Source organism: Manacus vitellinus, unplaced genomic scaffold, assembly GCF_001715985.3.
Source record: "Manacus vitellinus isolate BGI_N305 unplaced genomic scaffold, ASM171598v3 scaffold_15_pilon, whole genome shotgun sequence".
In the NCBI taxonomy this organism is placed as follows: Eukaryota; Metazoa; Chordata; class Aves; order Passeriformes; family Pipridae; genus Manacus; species Manacus vitellinus.
The window spans coordinates 1,548,144-1,573,386 of record NW_021939122.1 but is presented as its reverse complement, the minus strand read 5'-3'; the positions used below and the strand labels follow the sequence as shown (position 1 = coordinate 1,573,386).

Genomic DNA, 25,243 nt, shown 5'->3' with positions numbered 1-25,243 from the left:
TTAATTTTTTAATCTCCTAAATCAGCTTATGAAATTAAGAAAGAAGGCCAAGTATTTTAAAAGCTTCTGAAATCTTGATTAAATGTTATAATTCTATAAGATTTCTAGTTTAGATTACCTCAGAAAGTAATCAAGTAATAGCAAGTTCAAAAAAAACCATTCAGCCATAATTCTTTAAGGATTCCAGTTCCAGAAATACATTCCTCAGGATAAAACTTTTCCTGGTAGGGCTCACATGATTGCTTGCTCCTTCACACATGAACATTTAGAACACATGGCAATTACAACCATGTAAATTAAATATGATTTAATGTGTTTAATAGGAATTTAATGTCCTTCACCAACATGAACTTATTCCATTACTTGTTGATAATACTACAATTTGGAAGCCACTTGTGGAATAGAATATGCAGTTTGGAAACCTCTGCAAAAGTTAGTTCATTTGCTAAAGAAGATTCACGTTGTAACTAGATTAAAGATCAGGCATCCAAGAGCAATGAAAATGTCACACATTGAAAATGTGGAAATCATCCTTGAATTCAGTTCACAGAATGAATCATAGAATAGTTTATTTTGGAAGGGATCTTTAAAAATCATCTAGTTCCAACCCTCATGCTATGGTCAGGGACATTTTTCAGTAGAACAGATTGCTCAAAGCCCCACCCAACCTGACACTGAACAACTAAAGCTCAGGAAAGAATTAGTAATACTATCTATTCAGCTGAAAATGAGTTCCCAGACTGACAGAAATATAAACACGTGAAACACAAATGGCAATCAGTGCACATCTGAGATGCACAATTGAAAAAAAAAAAGGAAAATTTAAATGTGGTCACAAAAATTCTAGATGAATGTTTATGGTTTCATTTACACAATGAAAAGTTAAGATAGGACGTGATGACTTTTTCATATGTCAATGGAGAACAGATATCTGTTCATAATTCACTGTGTGTTAATTGTGATCAACATATTTTTTGGATTATATCTTTCTGATTTTTAAAGTATATGTGTTACCTTCAATAAAACATAGATACATGTAAATATTTATTGATTTGTTCTTTTCTACCTGAAACTACCCCAGAACATGAGCATTGCTCAATACCTTTTCAGTAGGGCATGGATGACTGACAATACCCTGATCTAGCTAGAGAATACTTCCTATATATTCCTTTTTAGTGTTCCTTTAAAGCATTATAAGTGAGCTAAGGTTTTGATTACTAATTGAAGATCTTCCATGTTTTCCTGAACTTACAGATACTTGATGGAGAACCTGACACTTGGAGGTTTGAACTGTAGGGCAGTTTGTGAACTGGCACTTTGGGGTAGGACGAATTCCCTCTATCTATTTATTTTTTACTCATTTTCGATGTTGGGTGATTTTTGTCTCCTGCTCTCAAATGTTACACATATTGGACTCAAATTATGTTTCTTGGGCTGAAATGTGATTAGAAAATTTGATGGCTGATATCTTTTCATATTATTAGAATATTTAAAACATTACTTCTAATAAATATTCAGCATACAAAAGTTTCAGTAGAATGAAAAATGTTTCCTGTAGTTCTCTACATCAGAAAAGTCCTTTTAACAATTTTCCTTGTCAGTGTCTCAGTTATATACTATTTCTGTTTGTTCTTACTTTCAAGGTTACATTTAGGCAGCACTAAATGTGAGATTCCTCTCATCTGTCTTAAAATGGAAGATGCATTTAAGAATTGTCTCTCTCTTTCCCTGAATCATGGAATAAGTCTAGATAACTAAAAGGAGATTAGACATTTAGGTGAGAGGAATCCCATTACCAGTGACCAATTGAACAGCTCAGCCCTGCATCAAGGAAACTTCTCTGACTTATTAATACTACTTTTTTTTTGGTCAGTTGTTTGGGTTTTGGGTGTTTGCTTGATTGATTTTTTTGTTTGTTTTCAGCTTTATTGCTACCCATGTGACTATCATCCTCCTTTTCTAAAGAAAAAATATTAATTGTTGAATTAAATGAAACACAAACAGCAAAATTTTGACTAAACAAATGACAAAAGCTGTAACAACTGTTTTAAACCTTGTGGTAGATGTACTGTACCATTCCCCGTGCAACTCTAACAGTAGCAAAATCATCAGGAAGATACAATATTCTTTAAGTACTATGCCTACATTATCTAAAACAAGACTATATGGTATTACTGACTATAGCTACCACACTTTTAAACAAAACCAGCTATTATTCTTGATTGTTTCATGCCCAGATAAAAAGCAGTACTATTAGCATAGCGGCCTTTTAAAACACACCATGTCATTCATCCAACTATAGAATTAGTTGGAGATAATATTTTTTGTTTCAGGGTATGTTTTGGAGTGTGAGAGTAGGTGCACAAATCCCACAGTGGGAGTTGTGCACATACCAGTTTCACATTGATTGTAACTCATTAGTATTGCTTCCTTCTTCTGGACTCTGTCATTGACATTAACTCAGATCCATATTGCTCTACACAGCAAAATCCAGTAAGACACTAAAAAGAATACAAGGCAAAAGACACAGTGCACATTACATGCTACAGTGTATTAAAGCTTAATTACTACAAGCATATAAAAGGTTGCTCCCAGGAGTTAAATTCTTTACAATAGTACCTAAGTCATGGTTTACAGGATGTGCATGAGGTATTTTACTGGAGCATAGTCCAAACTAGTTAAACAGATGGTGAATTCAATACACTTGGAAACAATTAAGTTATTCCTTCTGATTCTAGAAGTGATTGATTATCAGTACAACAAAGCATAACAGAATACTTTATTCTGGGAGCAAGCAACTTCACTTGGTACAACACTTCTCCATATCGCTCATCATGCCAGCTTTAACATGCCTTCACCACAAGATAATATATACTTAAAAGCAAGAAGCAAAGTAGAGGTGCAACAGCTGCAGATCCTTGAAGATGCTAAGTGTTGCAGTAACTTCTCTGCATTTGGATCATATCAATGCCAAACTGACAGGAAGCCACCTCTCTTATCACACATCTACTCAGAAACCATAGGAGAATAAGACTAAAACTTAAATACATATAACACAACATATGCAACAGAACAGACATAGAAAGTAAAGTTTAGAGAGAACGATGAAGAAGGAAACTGAAGTGTCTGGACAATGATAACAGATCTCCAAAGACCACCACTGACAGACAGAATGCTATAAGCAATTACGAAAAAAAGCTGTGCGAGGGAAGAGAGATGAGGAGAGACAAGGAAGAGTATGCCCTGTTTACTTCATCCAAACCAGTAGCAGTATGATAGAATGTAGACTAGAGAGGGGCTCAGAGCATGGTATACCAAAAGAAAATGTAAAACATGCCATCTAAAAAAAAAAACAAACAAACCCAACCCACAGTTGAGAAACAAAATACATACAGTAACATCTTCGTAAATGAGTTCAATTAATGTCATTAAAATGAATGTGACATACAATACAAACTATCCATGGCAATTTCACTGGAACAGTACAACAGCTTTAATGAGTACTGTATTATGAATAACTGGACTCAAAACAGGACCAGCAATGCAAAGAATCAGTTATTTGGTTGTTGTTAATGGAAGATGAGACTGCAAGAGAACACGAACTACTGTATTGTAAGACATGTTTTGAAGGAAGACTCTGGGGAAAGAAGGACATCAATGAAGGTGTGAATATGAAGACAATATGGCAGCACAAGGGCTGGTAAAGACGAAATATACATCGTCATGGGACAGTACAAATGAAAAAAGAGGACAGATGTTAACAGTAAAGTCTGCTTTTCGAATGCAACACTCTGATACACCAATGATTCCAAAAGGGGGAAAAAAAGGCCTAAAAAACTTATGCTGTTTAATTTTATACTTCCTGCAAAGAAGTTAGTGCTTGAATCACAAGAAACAATGGAGAGACAAAATGCTATTCTCTCTCCTCTTTGAGACTGGGGGCTCATATATAATTATACACACAGATATATATATACACACACACATAGACAGATGAATATATGTATGTATATATGTGTGTGCATATACAGAGAAAGATAGACAAAGATGTTATCTTCCTGTGTTCTTGGCAAGGAATTAGTCCTGAAGTTAGAAGGAGTGAAGGTAGGATTGAGGTTGGAAGGAAAGGTAACGAAGAGGGCATACCGCTTTCGGCTTCTGCAAACGACAAGAAAAAAATTGCAAATCAAACACTTTGATAAGAAATCAACTGACACCAAAGCAAAAGCAAAAAAACCCTTTATTTAAAAGTCTTCAAGGCTTAAAGGTTTTTCTGCTGAGAATGAGAACAAATATATGGATAGACAAGAGAAAATTTTACAAGAGGAGTATAAATGGGTTGCAGGAGGGAAGAATCCATGTTAGGCTTTCCTTCTTGCTTACTCATGTGGAAAAAAATACAGGGGAAAAAGGAAGGCAGAAATGTCTGTAAAAGGGATTTCAGATAAGGAGTTTGAATGTCTGCATTTTGAACTGTTATTTTTTGCTATATATTCAACTTAGGGACATTTTCAGGTTCATGCTCTCCATGTTCCCTTTGCATTTTTCTATAAAATAACCAAATGAATTAAGAAAGACAAATTTTGAGCTAAAATATTTGGCTTTTATCAGGGGCACAAAAATTTATTTAAGTGCTTCCTCTTCTTAATAATGCATTATAACATTCCCAGATACTAATTAGAGATGAAGGAATGGTTAAGTCATATTGTGACCTGGAACTACTGAAGTGCAGACCTTAGTAACTTGTCAGAAACCCTCTAAATTGAGTTTTGTAAACTCAGGCTTCTTTGATACCTGAGGAGCAGGTTAAACATTATTAAATATATAAAAGGAAAGGTTAAAAAAAATCTAATCATAGCTGTTTTTACTAATCTTTAAGATATGTTGATGAGGAACGGTTGCCTAAAAAGACTGTAGATACTTTACCGATTACATGACAACTGATTTACACTTATCATATCTATGACTATATTACCTATATTTAGGCTTGAATATCTGCTTTAAGCAACCCTGTACAATCATAAATTGTTTATAATTAACTACCTAATCTTAACAAAACATGCTATCAAGGTGTGCTTACTGTTTTGGGTAGCTTTATTAGTAACCAGGAAAACAAGAAGAAAAAGCCCATCTGCAAGCAGGAAGCTCAGCTACTGCTAACTTGTACAGCAATATCAGCTTGGATAGAGTTCTGATAATTTATTATTTCTACTGATCTCAAATTCCCTATGGTGGAATTAACAGAATTTGACTGTAAACCAGAAAGCTTTAGAAAACTGACATTTAAGTGACTGCCTGGGAAAAAAAAAGTGCTTAGGTAAATTAGTATTTATACCATTCTACATGTAATAAGGGTATCAACAAAGTCAAATACAAGTCTGCATTGAATGGGATGGGACTATTTATTCTTAACACTGAGTTGAAAATTTACAAAAAGTATTAAGAAATTTAGAATGACCTCCCATTACCACTTCTGAATCCACTTAAGACTGCTTTAGCTCTGAGTGCAAAGTGATGATGGCAGATGAAACTAATCTTAAAAGGAACCTCTCTGTGTTAAGTAAAAAAATCAGATACATAATTTACTGCTATAGATATTTTATTTTGGCTAATAACAAAAATTGAACTCTTGAAGCTTCTCATCCTTTAAGCAGAAAGAATGCTTTGAAAATTTCCTCTGCTCCTGAAAATACTATTCCTAGACCTGTCTCCATTATGGCAGGAAATATTACCTCTTAATAAAAGGGTGCCACCTAGGTGACATTCTAAACTTTTAGTTACATTTAACATTGTTCCTCTGAATTGTAAACTATATAAAAAAACCTCTCAGTAGTTTTACTAAATATGGATGCAAACTACAATCATAAAATCAGCACATATCTACTGTTGGTCACTCTCATAAAGACTGAAAGTTTAAAAGGATACCCATAACCAGTTGCCATTTCATCTTTATGAAGAACTTTAGATATGAGCAGAATAAAATATTTTCAATGTCAACATCAACAAATATAATTGGAAAATGACAAATTTATCTTGTTCAAAAAGAGCTTGCACTTCTAAAACATGTTATTCTAACTTTTTATCTTAATTCCCCATCTTTTCATTTAATAAGAGTGCAAGGAAATACAAGTATACCTACAAAGTGAGAAACTTAAGTTTTGTTCCATTACCTTTCTGGTTAGACTAAAAGGCTCTAGATCAGAAAACCACAAATATGTAGTTAACATATTTGGGTTGAAGAGCACAGGAACAAGTAGAACAGTAAAGATATACTACAGGTAGCTCTGTGATTCACCAAACAGTGACTACATAATTATCACTGGTTAATAAAATCAGCAGATATTGCTGTGGATCAGGGTTATAAGAAAATGTGAATATCTATCTTATACGTCCTCTTTTTGTTACATAAATATTCACAAAATCAAGTTGTTAATATCCCTCTGTTACTATTGTTTCCTGCAATTTTAGGCTCTTTTTTCCCTACTAAATTAATTAATTGCAAACTGTTACCTGTGTGGCTTTAAGTAAGAAGGAATATATGTTTGTATCACATTGTGTTACTTTTTGTGGGATCCTCTGCATCACCTTGTGATTAAGAACTCAATCCAACTCCCACTGAAGTTAGTGCAAAGAATGATATAGAAGCCAAGAACTATCTGTTATTACTGAAAGAGACTGTAATATTAGCACTTATGTAAGTAAATTATAACTGAAGCAATGACAGCCTAAATTTGGGCAATAATTCTTAGGAGAAAAAACAGAAACAATTTTTTTTTTAAAATACTGGATAAACAAAATCTGATAAATAGTTCCATTGCTATTACTATCAATTTTTCCTTTTTCTAGAGACAGAAGAAGAGATCATTGGCTTTACATTAGCTAATGTAGAATGAGATCATTCAATGGAAAAGTATTTTAAGAGTCCATAGGAGCTGAAAACATTTTAAAAAATATATTTTGAAAAAAAGGATTTCTTAATCAGTATAGTGTGAACAAAAAAGCATAGTCTGAACAAAAATAATATCCAATAGCACATACACCACTTCACATTTCACTTTGTAACATAGGAAAGAAACAAGTAAAATCAACTATCAGGCATGGAAATACTCTTTTAAGCAGTTGTAACATCGCATTTTCCATGTCAAATGCCCAATATAGGTTTTAAACATATTTTTAATAAAGAAAAATTATGACACTATTAAACATTAAAATAAACTTGCAAAACCTCAGAAATTGTGGCATGAGTTCAAATGACAGAATCAGCTCTCCTGTGAGGAGAAACAATTCACTCAAAAGTGTCTTTTGGCCACTAAAAAGTAATTAAATGCCAATAATAAGATGAATTAATACATATCATTCCAGGTTTACTGCAGCAGCACAGAATATAACTTTGGAAAGAGGAAAATCATATTCATCCAGAGTCAGTACTGTAATATTTTTATTAAATGTTCCTCTACATGTTGCAGACAACATTTATAACATTTTTGTTATGCAAAAATGAGTATTGTTTACAGCACTGACAGACTAGTTGATGGAAGTTTGATTCCAATGTCAATCAGATTTTTATGAACTTTTGTATGAAAAAAAAGCAAGAAACGCTGTACTAATAACAGTGAATTTTTTTCTTTCTGGTTGAGGAAAGTAGCCAGCCAGTTGGTAATTTCAAGGCTAAATTTGTATTTTGAGAATACACATAACCATAATGAATTTTGATATGACATCTGTTTTTCACTTTTCCATTTTCAGTAAAGTAAGTTGGACCTCTGGTTAGAAGTGATACATTAGGAACAAAAAATTGTTAGCTTTTCCCTAAGTAAAAATTAACCGTGCTTCTAGAGATGGGACATATGTATTACTGTCTCTCCACCTTCTACTAAATGTTCTGACTTGGATTTATTTCAGGGAGGAAATAAGGCAGAAATAAGCGCCTTTCAGTGCTATGTGAAATGCTGTAATGTGATGGCATGCTAATTATATTCTGAAATGTTTCAAAGAATAGCTATGTTCATTCTGGAAAAAAAAAAAAAAGAAAAGGCAAGCAAAATTCTTGGCGGTGCATTCCAGAACTTCAAGAGCTGGAGGGATTGGACATACCTGCTCTCGCGTTTTTCCGACTTGTATTCTATGGCTATCATTAAGAGCTTTAGTTTCGCAAACACCAGTCTGCAGGAAAAGAAGAGGCCAAGAGTCAGTCTTTTTTCACAACCAGCATCACATATATGTAGAGAAGGCCGTGGGGAATGTATTTTCTTTGAGAACTTACTAAGTTAAGATCTTTCCCCATTTTTTCCATTAGGGATACACAGAATATATGTTAAGATCTTTCTATTTTGAAGATAATTAACCCATACGATCCTAAAAATATAAACTGAGAAGTTGATAACAATAGCACAACCACCAACACATTGTCATACGAAGTCTACTTAAGCAATAATAATAAAGGCCATGATACACAACACAAAATTGCACCTGGCTATAGTTGTGGATGTTTTGAGGTAATTTTTTCAAATATTTGTTGATTGTAGTGTGCACTCCTTAGAAAAATATGTATATACTGAAATAAAGTGAGAGTACACTATTAATAAGTCACTATTTTCCAACTATTGTCCTTGGGGAACAGCATGACCGGAAGCAATTTGTGATCAATATATGGGAATTACATTCTGATACTGTAATATACATTTTTTTCAGTCATAAAAGTCTGTTGAAGTGGCTATTTATTAAAACAACTTAAGGGTGATATTCACAGACTTGCAAAATTGTGAGTTAGCATACCACCATTAACTTCAAGCTAAGGGGCTCTGTGAAAACAAAGAAAGTGAGTTTTTGAGTTTTTTCATAACTAGAAATTATTTTTCAATTTTACCCTTGAAATGTATGCAAAGTCAATGCTACTTGCTTTCTGTTGTACAGATTTGTCATGAGTGATTCTTGGGCTGATCTTTCAATTAGATGGCTGCCATTTTCTTGATCATACACTAACTTCTCCAGTGCTCCCTGCTTTTCTACCAACTTCCTTACTTCAGTGTTCTTAATATTTTTGCATATATGTCAATAATATTTATCTTCTTTACGCAAATTAAGCAATATTATTCATACTTTGTATCAATCACATACTTAACTGAAAACAAGGAATTGGCTACTGAACTGATAATATTCAATTTCTTGAATAACAAACAGGAAATATGTCTAATTTAATAAATATTAAGAGGAGTGCACACATTTCATTATGCTGCTTCCATTGCTAGGCCAAGTGTCAATCCATAGATGGCTAGTCTCATTAGGAAAACTTTGGGTAGAAAATAGTGAGCCTAGAACCAGGGTAGGGGGAGACAATTTGGTTAGTTTATCTTCAGTCAGCATCATCCACACCTGGACCAGCAATATCCAAGGGCACAGAATGTTAAGAATTACATTCACATACTGAAAATTTATTGTTTGGAATATGTTCGTTTAGTACACACACATATAGTTAAAAATAGAACTTGCAGACTGATACTAACTTCTATTGCCATCTAATTCTTCACCCAAGTGTTGACACCAAAAGCTTGAAATTCTTCAACAATATTGAGTGTCCCATCCCCACTGTCTCTGCACTCTCTTTATGTTTCTTATCCAAACTGTATGGCAGCCTATTTACCAAAGAATCACATTCCTAGACTGGCAATTAAGACCCATAACCTAAGAAAGCAGAACATCTCGTTTAGTTTCAGACTTTTAAAATGTCACTGGCTGCAGGAATTTTAAAAGCTGCACTACAAAAACTGTTCTCAAAGTCTGTATATCTCATGGGTGGTTGAACGCACTAAGCCTATCCAATGACTTAATTTCCCCTTCACAAATCAATGCAAAGGACTTTTCCTGTTCCTCAGTTCTTTTGGAAATTGAATAGTCAATTCTTACAGTAATGAAAATACCTAAACTCATTAATAAGCACGAAACTCATTAATAAGCAATACTAATTTTTAATTTTTAATGTGCTTTAATTAACTTGAAATTAATAGAGTTATAAAGTGGTGAAAAATTTGAGATAAATCTTTTTGTTTCATTTAAACTAGTAAACACAATTTGCTGTTTCAGATAACCAAATGCCTGAGACCTCCAAAATTAGATGTTTCCAAATCTCAATAAACACCCTTTATTGATTATTTTATCTCCATTCTACCAGCACAGTTAAATGAATGACAGCTTTATATCAAATACAGTCTCAGTCACATGTTTCTGCAAACTCATATAGAAACTCAACAGGTTTGAAAATGGTTTGCAGTGGAGAGTTAATTTGTATGACTGTAGGTAGTGTAAACAGCACAAATTACCATTCATTCTGAATATAATACACATTTCTGTAATATGTTATGAGATTTTCTATTTCAACATATCCAGGTAGACTTTTGTAGTTTAGTAATACACTTTTCCCCTCAGTAACCTAGTGACAGTTTGGCTAACACAGTGGAAGGATGGATTGTAAGCCCCTAATTTTAGTAGCAAATTGAAGACTGGGCTCTGTCATAGCTACATCTCAGACAAAGACAGATCTTTAAATGGATATTTGTCTAACAGCTGTTTCTCCCTCATTTTTATGCCATAACCTATGTTTATGCTCCCTGTAAAAATTGGAAAAGGAAGAGAAGTTAGAGGAGTAGAAGCAAAATCATCCTCCTTTACATAAGAGATGATATTTTACTTCTTCTTCTAATTCCTTCTCTAAGAATGGAGTTTTCAGAACTTTTTCTGTGTTAACTAGTTCAACATCAAACTCTTCAGAGTAGGGTCTGTTTCTTATCAAGTATTTGAACAGTCCCTAGCAAAAGCTGTCCACAGCCTTGGTGGTGACCTTTTGGCATGGTTGGAGTGAAGGGCAATGCCAACTGAAGAGGAAATACGAGTGTGCTAAACCTATCTGATCATGTGGCCACAGAATTTGTCATAGAAACCTTTTGCATACAAATCTCTCATTCATAGACCCATTCTAGGACAAATATAAGCATTCTGAGTCTCTAGAAATAAAGCTGTAGAATGGCTTATGCTATGGTTATGTACTATGTGCTTCAAGTAGTCCTTTCTCATAACAGAACAGACACATCTTTTCTGACATATTTCACTTATTACAAGTCATTTGAAACCACTTCCACAGAGCTCTGGGTGTCACACCGGTTATATGACTTAATGGTATGTTTAAATTAATGAATAGTTTCCTTGGAATGGTACATTAGCCAAGATGGTGATGCTGACAACCACTGTTCAAAGAATGGGAATCATTAGAAGAAACAATAGAACAGCACTTGTGAGTAAATAACTCAATTTAAATGGATTGCTGATGAATTTGTTCAACACTGAAAACATTCATGCTTTCATTTACAATCATTTAATTCCAAGTCTATTCTGAAAACAGGCATTACAATGTTTCAGATACTTCCATGCATTGATTGCTTTAGTGTTTATTAGATACCATATGAAGTAGCAACATTAGGACTTCAGCGAAGTGAAAAAGTCTCCTGCAAAAACCAGACTTCTCTTGAGAGAAGGCAAATACTTCTGTCTATTAATATGTATCTCTACTTACTCACAAACTGCAGGGAAGGACAAACCCACAAAGGCACTAGACAGATATTCTGTATACATTTCATTTGCAACTCCTTCCAGGTAGTATTTCTGCCACGTATCCTCCTCAATCTAAAAGAAACAAGATGCAGAGCTCTGAGTAAAAAAATCACAGCTTTCTTTAAAATTCACAAACAACTGCTTAGACATGAATAAGACTATAACAAATAAGTCAGTAGACTCTTATGACAATTAACATTACTTATTCGTACAGAATTTTTCTGAAATGCTGAAAAAAAAACTAAAACAGAGTCCTTGTAGTCAGAAAATTAGGTATCCTATGTAAAAATAATACACTTAATTCTTGTCAAGCACATTTAGCAACAGGTTAAATAAGGTTGTAGAGAGTTTAAGGAAAAAAGTTTTTCAATTTTCTCTTTTCGAAAATCATAGAATCATAGAATGTTAAGGGTTGGAAGTGGCCTTAAAGACCATCTGGTCCTGACCTCCCTGCCATGGGCAGGGATGCCTCCCACTAGACCAGGTTGCTTAAGGCCTTGTCTAATCTGGCCTTGAACCCTGCCGACACTGGTACATCCACAACCTCCCTGGGCAACCTGTTCCAGTATCTCACCACTCTAAAGAAAAGAATTTCTTCCTAACATCCCTAAATTTCCCCTCTCTCAGTTTTTACCCATTACTCCTTGTCCTCTCTCTCACTACAGCTCCTGTCAAAGAGTCCCTCTCCAGCTTCCCTGTAGGTCCCCTTCAGATACTGGAAGGTTGCTATGAAGTCTCCACACAACCTTCTCTTATCCAAGCTGAACACCTCCAACTTTCTCAGTCTGTCTTTGCAGGGGAGGTGCTCCAATCCTCTTATTAACTTTGTGGCCCTCCTCTGGACTTGCTCCAGAGGTTGCATTATATTGTTATTTGGGTCTCTAACAATGTCTTAATTATTTTCACCTTGTTTAGAAATTATCAGCAGTCAAACCTGTTTGTTTAATTTTTTTTTCTTCTCTGCACCTCCAACATAAAAGTAAGTATGAGAAACATACATTGAAACAATTTTTTCAATGTTCATCAGTGCTTTAGGACAGCTACTGAAAAAAACCTCTATTGTTAAATTCAGAGGTCTTCTACTGCCAAAGGTAAGAAGGAAAACAAGCTGGAGGTGCTACAGGACTACCATAAAAACTCTATATATTTGCCTAAGCAGAAGGTTCTAGTGATACTTGAGACACACATGCAGTCCCACATAGCTTCCAGCTGCTGCCCTGGGGTCCATGGATGTCATGTCATATCTATAAAGCTTAGGTCTCAGACACTCAGTAAGGTCTTTCAATTAGCATCAAACACCTATATTAAGGTAACTGGTTCAAGCCACTGAGCATCCATCATTGGCAATAGCACTATAACTCCAAAGAGCAAGTACAAAGTCAGCTGATATGACTGGATATATGTCATATGCTGAAGTTGTTCACTGTTGAAATCCCAGTTCTCTATGCCATAATTGGTGCCCTCATAAAAAGTTTGTTTGAGGTTTGACTGTCATTCACAAAGAGACCTTTCTTGAAAAACTATGGAAACCATCACAAACACACAGCCTGAAATACCTAAGGAGTCCTAAGAGTCGCTTCCCTACATATTACATCACATTAAAATAGAGCAAAAATCTCAACCACAATTGGACATTCCTGTGTGTAATTATCTCTTTGGTTTTATTCACTAATTGTGCCACATAAACTGCGCTAACAGAGAAATTCATATTTGCAAGAATTATACACAGCAGGAAAAAAATATGTATGACAATACAGTATAGATAAAATTAGAGAGAAACGTGTCAATTACATCAGAGTAGCAAAATAATGCAATATATTTCTTTTGTTACATTTTACATTACCACATTTTCATTAACCAGAGTCTACCTGACTATATAGTAAACAGGAAAGAAGTATAAAGAGAGACTGAGAGATTAAAGATTTTAATTTTCTCGAATAAGGCAGAATATCGTGTGCAGTTTTGGTCACCATAATATAGGAAAGATATAAAGATATTAAAGAGCATCCAAAAAAGGTCTACAAAGATGGTGAAGGGTCTGGAGGGGAAGCCGTAAGAGGAGTGGCTGAGGTCACTTGGTCTGTTCAGCCTGGAGAAGAGGAGACTAAGGAGAGATGTCATTGCAGTCTACAGCCTTCCTAAAGGCCAAGTACTAATTTGGGATCCACCAGTTTTTTTCCCCATGTTAAACTAGTCAAAAGGCACTCTTTCAAAAAAATGAAACTGGTGAAATATAAGATACAATAATTTTTTTTTCTATTTTTTTTTTTTTTTAGTTCTCTTCTGCTGATAGGCTGCCAAGTAACCAGTTACTTTAGTTCTGCAGATGTAAACAACTGCAAGAATAACTTGAAACATGGAGATATTCCAAATCACATACTCTCTGACAAGTGGGCTGCAAACAATCAAGAAAAATTTCTTCCACAGACCTTGTGTCACCATTCAGAGACCATGTGGGATGGTGTTTTTCTCCACCACACACAGAGAAGTCATATCACATTTTTTATAACCCTTTTATTTATGGGAAACTTGCAAATGTTGCTGATCAGAAACTCTATATACAGAAAACAGATAAAGTGCAGGCTTGGTAAAAAACTAAGAGTAATGATAGCAAGGGCATGTTTGTAACTTATGGTCTATTTTGTGGCTTTTTCTTAGATTGACACCACCTGGGGTTGGAAAAAAAACCCAAATGCATTATGTGTTTCCCTTTCTACCTTCTTCCCTTGCTTTCTTTTCTTTAGGCAGATGGTTTTGATTTGGAGGAAGGATCAGACCTATAGTCAAATATTCACCTCTGTCAAGGACCAAGAAAGGACTGGAAAAAACCAAACTCATTCATGAATTAGTGATCAAGCTTCATAGATACCAGTTAGTGTTAAATTAACCTTCAGGAAGTGATTGGAGTGTTTAAGATATGTTCTATTAGGATACCATGAATTGTTGATTAATGAATTTAAAGAATAGTTGATATTTGGGATGCTATAAAATGTTATTATAAGATCATTATAACACTGGACTAAAGATGATCATTCCATTTTATCTCCATCTGAACCATTATGTTTTCCCTGGTATCTTTTGAAAGGCAGTACCTGCTGGTCTGCTAGAACTGAAATTACTATTAAGAATCATCAGTATTCAGTATTTCTTTTTTATTTCCTTGAGTCCTGCAGTTACCATAAGTTTTAACAGAGTAGGATCCCACAGATAAACATAATCAGTTTCTCCTATAATCCATGTCAGTTAGATACTAATTTCAAAATCCTTAAAGTGAGGAAAAATACTTTTGGGACTCATTATGATCTTGACTAATTTAAGCCTTTGTGATGTTATTTTTAAGTCTATTGCTTCAGTTAATCTCAAGAACTGAATTCAAAAATAACTCTGACTCTTTAAAATGCACATTTATTTTTCATTAAAATACTTAACTATAATTTAAATTACTGTTGTCCAGTTCACCTCTGGGCCTACTGATACTTATCTACTACTTGTCCATACTTATCTCTACATTAAGAGTAAGTTGCACAAACTTAACTGTCAATGTACAGATGAAATAATCTGTCCCATATGGACTTGCAAAATGGATATTTCACATGTCATTTGCCTGACAACAAAGGGGAATAGTTAATTTTGTGTAAAATTTATAGAAACAAAAAGAAAGCTGAATTTGAGATGAGTTCAGTTCAAGATGCTACTAAATAATGTTATCACAAATGTAAAAATGTAAAACTATGAATGGTATTTACCTAGTTAGTAAAAGACAAACAACCTTGATTTTAACTTGCAAAACAAAGAAAAGCCTACAGTAGTTTCAATTTTACAATTATTAAGACAATTTTGTCACTTCAAATAATTACTAGTCTACCCTCTTTCAGGTCCTGACAGCAATGTCTGAATACTTGTACTTTCTACCCTTGTACAGTATGAATTAACACAGTTGAGACAAAGAGAGTAGATTTCATTTCAGTAAAAGTTTTTTGTGGTAAAGCTTTGCTTGTTGGCTGAACAAACACATTCCAGCAGAAAGCATAAATCTATATGTATTAAGTATTGTGGGTTCCAGGAAGCCAAATATGCTAGTTTAGTTCTCTGTGACACCAAGCTTTACCTACTGCTCATCATTATTTTTGTGGATAGCTGTCAGTTTGAGAAGTCAGGAATTCTGATCACAGAATCACATAATGGTTTGGGTTGGAAAGGACCTTTAAAGATGAACTAGTTCCAGCTCCTCTGCCATGGGCAGGAACACCTTTACTAGATCAGGTTGCTCAAAGCATCAACCTGGTCTTGACTTCAAGGGATGGGACATGCCATCCTCAGATAATTTATTGTTTACTGAAAAATACTGACTTGGCAATAAGAATTTGTGAATAATTAAGCCGTCAAATACTGATTTGGAATGAGAAGATGTGTCTTTGCTGGCAGAGTAATTAAAGCAAAATGTAATGCCAAACAATGTTTAGAACAGAATAAAACATTGCAGTGAGTAACAACACAAGAGCAGCAACAGACATGAGATGCACAAATACAACAGCAGTGAACCACTTCAGTGGGGAAAAAAAGCCAACCAAACCCCTAATCATATTATTTGGGCCTGCTGTCATTTCTTCTTTTCCCTCTTCTCATTTCTTGCATGGTATTTCCATCCTCAAACACAGGCCCCTATGGACCTTCTATAAGGTGTAACTGTTGAATGAAGATACAATAACTGAAAAAGGGTAATTCTAAAACACCCTCTCTTTTTTTTGTTTAAATTTGGACTTTGTTTACTCATCAAATGTTTTTGACCTCAAACCAAGAAATGACAAAAGGTTCTTTTATATGCCTTTCCTTACAGAAAAATGAGCATTGGCCTTTATGAGAGATCTCCTACATGATCCTAAGGAATAGCCTTTGCAGATCATTTTGTTATTTTTATCCCTGAAGTTAAACAACTAAAGTAGTTCAAGTTGATACTGCAGCAACATGAGTAAAAGTAACATTCTAGAGAGATAACAAGACAGAACAATTAGAAGTTGATGAAGCAACAAGGAGTCATTCACTATCTTATACTGGTGACAACACTGTAAATTATTAAGACTACACAGCATTTTCCTTTGACTTTCACATAAAATCATAGCAAAATATTATCACAGGATGCTGTGTTGGTATGAACAGTAAGTAGCCATTTTTTACTTTAGAAACCTTATAAACCCTAGAGGAAATTTTAACAAATACTAACAAATATTTAAGTTACTCCAATCATAACTCGGAAAAAAGGTGAAGAGAGTTTAGGTTACCGTTGGACCTGACACAGAATGTGCCACACCACCACAATGACTTGTAACTATATCTTCCAAATTCCTCTCTAGTAAGATAAGTACCTGATTATCTTTCCCTGACTACATTACACTGCAATTCTGTCTCCTAGATAGTCATAAAACAAATCACCCACTGATTCAATAGCCTATATGAAGAACAGCTGGAAAATTACATAGTGCATCCCAAGAGAAGAAATGTAATTTTCATCTGTATCTTTTTTTAAGTTACAATACTCCTCTTCTCTCCTCTGGCTGTATATAGATACAATATTGTTATCAGCAAATATATTTACATAATGCAATCAATTCCTAGTGAGACATGGTGACAGAGATATGAAAAAATGATGTTCATCTTGCAAGCACAACCATTAGTATTGCAGGAGAAAAACCAAAACCCTTAACACACCCAGCCCTACACCTTGGCAGTGTAATTATTGGGAGCTCTGTAGCTCCACATGATCTATCTTGTTCATAGCATTCGCTTTTCAGTGTAATGATATAAATAGTTACATGAAAGAGATTGAGTATATCTGAACCTGATAATGCTATATAATCTCTTCGGCAAAGATCTAAGTATCACTTTCAAGACAGAGAACAAATGCTAGAGTTGCAGTTTGACCTAGGCTCTTTTATTGCATTTTGCAAGGGAAAGGATGGTGGAGTGTCTTTATAAATATTAAGGAAGTGACAAAATGAAAATTCCTTTATAGCACAATGAAAGCAGATGTAAAGTCTGCTCCCTAGCACTGAATAAGATCAGCTCATCACCACCACAGAAAGAGAATAAAACAGTACAAAGCCTTTGAGAATGCTTCCAGCGCTTCCTGATGTTTAATGTATTTTTCTAACAACATAGATGAGAATAAAAAGAAAATACACACAAGATCAGAATGGTCTGGGTTGGAAGGGACCTTAAAGATCATCTAGGTCCAACCCTCATGCCGTAGACAGGGACACTTTTCACTAGACCAGGTTGCTCAGAACCCCATCCAACTGGTCTTGAAAATCTCCAGGTATGGAGCAACCACAGCTTCTCTGGGCAACCTGTTCCTGTGCCTCATAGTAAAGAATTTCATCCTAATATCTAATTTAATCCTGTGCTCTCTTGGTTTAAAGCCATTACCCCTTGTCCTAACACAATACATCCTTGAATATTCTTGATTGATAGTTGAAAAGGTATTGAAAGCAATGTAGTTTAAACATTTCCTCATGTTCACCTGTAATGCCCTTTCAGTTGCACAAATTGCTTGAGTGAATGTCTAGTTTTATTGTCTTTATATATGGATATCTAAATCTGACATATAGATAAATAATTGGCTGAAAGCAGTTCTTACAGTCCTGTGAAGCTTCTTAGATTTAGTCTTATAATTGAATTTCCTCAAGTATTATAAGTTATCAACTACCTCTTTACTCAATTCCATTGTCTGCTTAAATCAAAGCTAACAAATATCCTTAGTACTATGAAAACTACAATTTCAGTCAATTATTTTCACAGCTTTCTGTATGCAAGAATGTTTTTTAAAATTGGTATAAAAGGAGTATGTTTTATATAACAGCAACTACGCTAATTAAGATTAACTCTAATTTCAAATGAAACATTTAAGCATTTTTCATTGTTCATACTAATGTAGAATCCTGCAGTGAGTCAAGGCACTAAGAGTATTCTTGAAATATCATGACATCTAATTCTTTTTTAGATGCTGGCCTTGATGGGTTTGAACTGAAAGGCACACAGGCTCTACTTCCAATACTTTCAAATTTAAAAACCAGGACAGTATTTCTATCCAGCCATGATGCAAAAGATAGATTGGTGTCCACCTGTTCAAATGACTGACTGAAAATGCACTCCATGGTAGACTTCAGCCTAAGGCAAATATACTGTGATCACAAGGACTGGTACTATTACTAAATAGCAAACAGTTTTAAACCACAACAGGTGTTAATTCCTAGACTCAATGACTAAAAACATTACATTCAGGAAGATCTCTTAGAGAATGAATGTCTTTGGTAACAGGCTATATTAATATGTAATCTAAATCCTGTGAGGAGGATCGTGTAATCTGTTTATTCTGCAGTCTCCTGAAGAACCTCACAACAAATCAAGAAGCTGCATTTCCTCCTCAACCCTCCTTTAAAGTTCTCCTACATTTGAAGGAATTCACTGTGCATACCCTAGTTTCACACAGTAAGACAGACCAAGGCTGCCTAAGTGGCCAATAATAAATAGCAAACATGTTGATGTGTTCCCTCAGTTTAGGTAAGCACCCAACTGATGTAAATCTGTGTGGTTTTATTATGTCTCTCTTTCAGCCTGGACTAGAAAGGAATGTAAAGTAGGCATTGCACTGGGTGTGTAAAAGCTGCCAGAAGAGCCCACAGAGCATTCTTGCTCTCAAAATAGCTTAGTGGATAACAGAGACAGCTCCAGATAATTCCAGATCTGGAATTAAGTGTACTGACTGTCTTACCAATAGAGCAAAGACAAAACTAATTTGGTTGTGGACTTGTGTTACACTCAAGTGCCACATTCCACATTTTATTAATTTACACAACAATACTAACTCATATTGGCTTGCATGATTTTATAGAGGGACAAAATTTGACCACCTCTTCCTATTATTCTATTTACCTGCTTTTTGCAATGTTTCTCATATGGGTAGCCTTCTGGTACACATTTGGTAGTCCAAACAATACAGAAATTGCAGTACAGTGCAGTATTTCCATCTTTTTCAGAGACTTTTCAAGTTAATAAATAGTCTCTATCCCTTTATTAATACAATAAAAACAGTCTCTGCTATAAGAAAACTGGACTATTGAAATATAGTTTACAGGTGTACAGTTGAGGGGATTTTGTCCTTAACATATAATTTGTTGTGCAATCTATCTGTCTTTAAGTGTTTACAGAACCTTAATCTTTTTGAGCTGACTTCCTTTTTGTTCAGTTTGGTGCCAAAAAGAACATAAAAGATTCCATATGAGATTACACAGCTAAACCCAAAAGGAAAATATTAGGAACAAATATAATATTTTGAGGTTTCTTAGTTTGTTTTACTTTTAATACTGAGCAGACTGTTTACACAAATCATTTTGCTGTAAAAGTAACACATAATGAGTTAAATGTGTGCAACATCACCATCAATCACATTCATCTGTGTTTGACCAACCAAACATTTATTGCACATTAAATCACTTTCTAATCATGTTATGAAGAAGGCGGAACAAACACACATTCCAAGCTTTCATTAAAAAATACAGAAGTTTCAGTACATTTTCCTGGCAATCTCCTGACTTGTGGGAGACTCCACTAATAGTATTTGCCCAAGGAATTTATGAAGGCCTGACAATATTTTCAATGTTCTTAATGAAAAGGGGTGAAAGTTCTTTTTAGGGAATGGGAATATTTCTCTTCAATATAGTCCTCTTTAGCAATTCTAATCAATGTAGCTGCTCTGCTACAATACACTTCTGATTCACAGTCACCACTCAGTAAGGTTTCTTTTTCAAGTTTTCTGAGTGAGACAGACATGAAAAAGAACATCCTTTCAGCTAAATAAACAAACTTTTTGTAATCACCAATAAGGTTGGAGTCTCATAAATATGTCTCAGTTCTTATACATTATTTGGCTTCAGATTTTAAATTAGTCAGATATCTTTGGAAGTGATGACGTGCATTTTACATGCCTAGAAAATTCATTCTTGGTTAAGTGGCAGACATAATTTTAACCAGTTCTAACAGAGTATTGCCATCTCAATGCACTATCTTATGGCATTTTTTTTCTCCTAGTGCCATCTGAAGATGACATTTGCAGTCACACAAGTTAAGGTATGTCTTCACACTGCTCTGTTTATAACTGTATATAATCACAGACACAAGAGCAAAACTGACATTGATAGCTTCCTCCAAATCTAATTCATTGCTATTTTTATGCTTATCCTGTGTATATAGAAATATAATCTGAGTAGTGCATTGCAAACCTGAGCCTACATCCTAAAACTGTTCATCAGTGAGACAGTCTAATCTACTACTGTACTGGAATTATTATAAGAATATGTTATAAAATAAGAAAACATTGGATTTAAGGCAGATAAAATAATGGCAGAAGTGGTTAGATATATTTTCTGGAAACATGCTAGCTTTACATTTCCAGTTTTTGACTTGTTTAAATGTTTTAGCTGCAAATCCAGGCCATAAATGTGTGTGTCTATAGTACAGTTCCCCCATAGTCCAGTTTATCATTTTGTGAATCTCTCATTTTCTCACTGCAAATTTAAAATCACTATTAAAATAACTTGAATTAAAACTGAGGAGAAGCAAATACATGAATGATGTTGTGGGAAGTTGAGGCTTTGGTTCTAACACATTTTCTTTATTTACTCACAGTCAGAGGTTCTCTAGCCACTTGATGTAAAAGACCAAAACGACCAGTCCCTTTTTCTGGGCACTTTGTTGCTATATTGGACTTACATAAATCATATTTTTGCTTTAGCAGCAGTGACTTTTCTCATACAAACATGTGGTTTGTCCAAAATCAAGCAAAACCACCAAACACCAGAAAATATCTCCCTAGTAAAGGATGCTGCTATGGAAAATCATTTAAAGGTCAGAGGCTTGCTGAATAAAAATAAAAACATACCTTGACAGAATCTGGTTCATTGCCTAATTTGTAGGAGAAAACTTTTGTATGGGAATTGTGTGCTGTTTTTTTCAGTCTTACAAAATCTGTTAATGTCTTCCTATCTGCTTCACATTTGAATCATGTTCTCTACTCAACTCTCTGACAACCTGAATTGCAGACTAATACATTTTAATGAGACAAGACATTACCTTTATGAATGACCTCATGGAGAAGAGGTTGGCTAACATTGTTGAAAGGCCTGGTGCCAGGCAGCTCTGGGCTATGAAACCCAGCTTGAGCTCAGCAAGACAGATTGCATCATCCCCTTCTTTCCAGTTCCAACTTGGGATATTTAGCAGATGGGCCTGGAAAACAAATAAACAAACAAAATATCCCCCAGGTGAGTAACCAAAAATACTTCCTGAAATATAGTATGGTATTGAAGAAAATAGCAGTGAATGATTTTCTCTGTTAATGGCTTAATGTTTTCTGAGTAGGTAGAAGAAGTTCAAGTACTTCAGATTAATTGCCTAGAGGCCACCAATCCATCCTGGGTAATTCTAGCATAATAAACTATGCAATACTTATAGAAGTTAGGCAGTTAAAAGCTAATCTGGAATCAATAGCAACTATGGACACTGTAGCTTTGAGAATTAGATCCTAGGCAACTAATATATGTCAGGATTTTGATAAAGTCCCCTGCATATATAAATAAAACTGAATTGCTTTGCAACTAGATTACATGACAAGGCTTATTAGGACGTTTTACTTTGGAAAGAAAAAGGCTTACTATTAGTGGAACCAGTTATGTAGGAGTGAATGCAAAGTAGCAAAAAACCAAAGAGAAACATTGTTGGTCATCATGTTACCTTATTGTGATACTGCAACATCTGAGTGATAATTCTTATCTTCGGATGATAATTCTTTATTGAAATTACTCTAAAAAGAAAAGGAAAAACTAATAAAGTACCTTTTAACTGACAGGATATTTAGATAATACATCCAAATAACTCCATTGTGTTGTAAGTCCACAATTAAAATTGTACCCTCATATCCACCTGGCTGTAAAGCATATCGACTGAAGTCAGAACTATGCAATATATACACCTAGTCAAACTGAGATAATAACTAGTTCCTAATAATAGAGAAAAACAAACATCAGGAAATATTCAGTTGAATGTTTTCTCTTACGAAGTCTGCAGAAAAAGAGACTTGTTTTAGCAAATCTGTTCAGATATTCCATTTATTCTCCTAGGAAAATAATACACTTGGAACTATTATGTCATCTTCAGTGATTATCCTTCATGTCTTTGTATCAACATAATTGATCAAGTTTTCCAATGATAAATGTCTGAAAAAACCCCTTTCTTCCTTCCCCATCACATATTATTTATTTATACCTGCTCGACATTCATCATATTGAAGTACCTCAAATAATGATTTTACACACTCAAATTCATCTTAATTTTTATGGACTACTCCAAAGCTCAATATCAAAATTGATATCTGAACGATGAATTTATAAAATATGGGGCTACTTTCATAATCTGCAGCTTCTCTGCATTCTTAATTACTTCATGAGTGTAAGATATACTCAACTGTGTATAGATCTTAAGTGGATGGAAAAAAATTGCTTGAGAAATGTTTGGATTGATAATGCATTACAAAAAAGCATTGAACAAAATTAAAGAGATGAACAGGCCAAAAAAATCAGTTTTGTATTTACAAACTGAAGGTAGAGAAAGAAGATAAAACAATTTAAAAAAAAAATGACTTATTATGGTACCATCAGTCTCATAAGACTGAATGCCATAAGTGTTTACATCAGTGTTTTGTAGAAAGTATCTTGAAAACTGCTAGTCTGGCTTGTGCTTTGAAGCATATCAAAGCTAGAATGGGAAACATAAAAAAATTGCATTACTTTAACAAGTCTTTCTTCTAATTTTCCCTTTCTCACTGAGTTGTTTAATTAAACATTCAATTTTTTGAATTAAATTGTGAGAAAACACCAGAGAATTCCACTTTCAAATTACACTTTTGCATTTTATTACATTAAATGTATTAAATCTTTTAAGAATTCACTAATCTCCAACTGGAATATTTTAATGTATTTATGCAACCAACGTCAAAATAAAGTTTCTCGCATTGCAACCCACACCAAGCTTGTAAAATGAAATTAGGCATATTTAAGCCCTGCATCTTCCTCAGACAGCCACATCTCTTGCACGCAGTGAAAGTTTTCCAGAGGAGCAATTTTATAACTCATTTTTTATTTCTACCCTTCCTTGCACAGCATGCAAACGTCTGACAAGCCAATCAAATTTGTTCATAACACTGGCCAATCCAATGATAGAGAACTTCTAACGAATCAATCTCGTTAAAACAAGAGCAGGATGAACAAAACATAAAATGTGGAATGGCATGGGTTTGTTGTAACTCTACTGATTGGCCACCTACTGACTGACTGTTTCATCTCCTTCCTTCAGAGACTTCAAGGAGGAAAGCAGGAGGAGGTTAGTGGTCCCTATTGTGGTAAATGGCTTGTCAATCAAAAAAAGTAATGATTGGTCTTCAGCGTAAAAAAAGCAGGATGGAGATAGGAGACCACTCTACTGTATACTTTGCTATCCCCTGAGCAGCACATTGCTTGTAGGAGCAGATATACCAGGGGGAAACAAGGTGTGAAGTGATGAAGTGTTCTTCTGTCCCATCATTAATAGCAGCCCGTGTAGCTCATGTAGCTCTCATAACATATTGTTGCAACAATATAACTGCATTCCCCTTCCTCTCTTCATTCAGCTATGAATACTCAACCTAGGTCCTGCAAAATTACTAAGAGTACCAAAGCTTGGGCTCCAAGTGTCTCTTCTGAGACACAATGAAGCAGCCAAATCAAACAGTTTAGGTAGGAATTGAGGATATTCTCACCTCTGAACTTTTGTGACACTTTCAATTTGTCCAAAAAAAAAAAAAAAAAAATCCTACAGTGTTCTTTAAGTGCAACAGATCAGAAAATCATCTAATCTGAGTTAAGAACCAAAAAGCTATTAAAAACTCCAGAGTTTACCTCATAATATTGGAGGCATCTTCAGCATCTGGGTCAGCGCAGTATTTATTGGCAAGGATTAGGCACGCATCTGCTGACTCTATCTGAGACACCAAAGAAAAAGAAAACATGTATAGCAACGTCTCTTTCCAGCTCTTCTTTCATCATGAAGTATCAGGGAATCCAGCACTGCCATTGTGAGTGTGAGTGTCAGTTCTTAATACTGCTGATCAAAAATGTTACTAGGTTAATGTGAGTTAATGTGAGTGATTATAAATCATAACTGCTCTCATACACACACAGCAGTTCCTTGAAACTTGATTATGATGATCAGAGCAGGTTAGTAGTTCAATTGTCGACTCTTACTTTATATCAGCTGAGCCATGAAGGTGTTAACATTAATCTTTTGTGACCAGATATTGGAATTTAGATCTCCCAATCCATACAAAGTTCCTGTTACATCAGGACAGTGTTCCCACAAGTCCTGCAGCTTTCTTTGGGAATTTAAGTACCTCCTATTATAGACAGGAAGAGGAGGCTGAATTGATGATTTAGAATCTGAGTACCAGATTTAGAAAGTAAGAGGAAGACAACTGATCTGTTCACAGGACCTCTAGATTCAGAAAAACCTTAGCTTTACAGAACTCAAAGCATATGAAAAAAAGTATTTTTTCAGTGTG

General features: G+C 34.7%; 1 protein-coding gene across 19 annotated transcripts in view; it reads right to left on the bottom strand.

Annotated features, from left to right (window-relative positions):
- Positions 1–25,243, bottom strand: part of KCNMA1 (potassium calcium-activated channel subfamily M alpha 1) — a 458,566-nt gene that overhangs the window by 113,183 nt on the left and 320,140 nt on the right. For 11 of the 19 annotated variants that reach the window (XM_018068976.2, XM_018068983.2, XM_018068981.2 and 8 more), the window contains 5 exons: positions 24,585–24,667; positions 22,387–22,456; positions 21,727–21,882; positions 11,564–11,673; positions 8,095–8,163 (listed from right to left, as the gene is read on the bottom strand). In XM_018068976.2, coding sequence (XP_017924465.2) covers positions 8,095–8,163; positions 11,564–11,673; positions 21,727–21,882; positions 22,387–22,456; positions 24,585–24,667 — 488 coding nt within the window. Of the gene's footprint in view, positions 1–4,146; positions 4,159–8,094; positions 8,164–11,563; positions 11,674–21,726; positions 21,883–22,386; positions 22,457–24,584; positions 24,668–25,243 lie in introns of all 19 variants that reach the window. The other 8 variants (XM_018068974.2, XM_018068980.2, XM_029958460.1 and 5 more) reach the window with 1 other exon arrangement.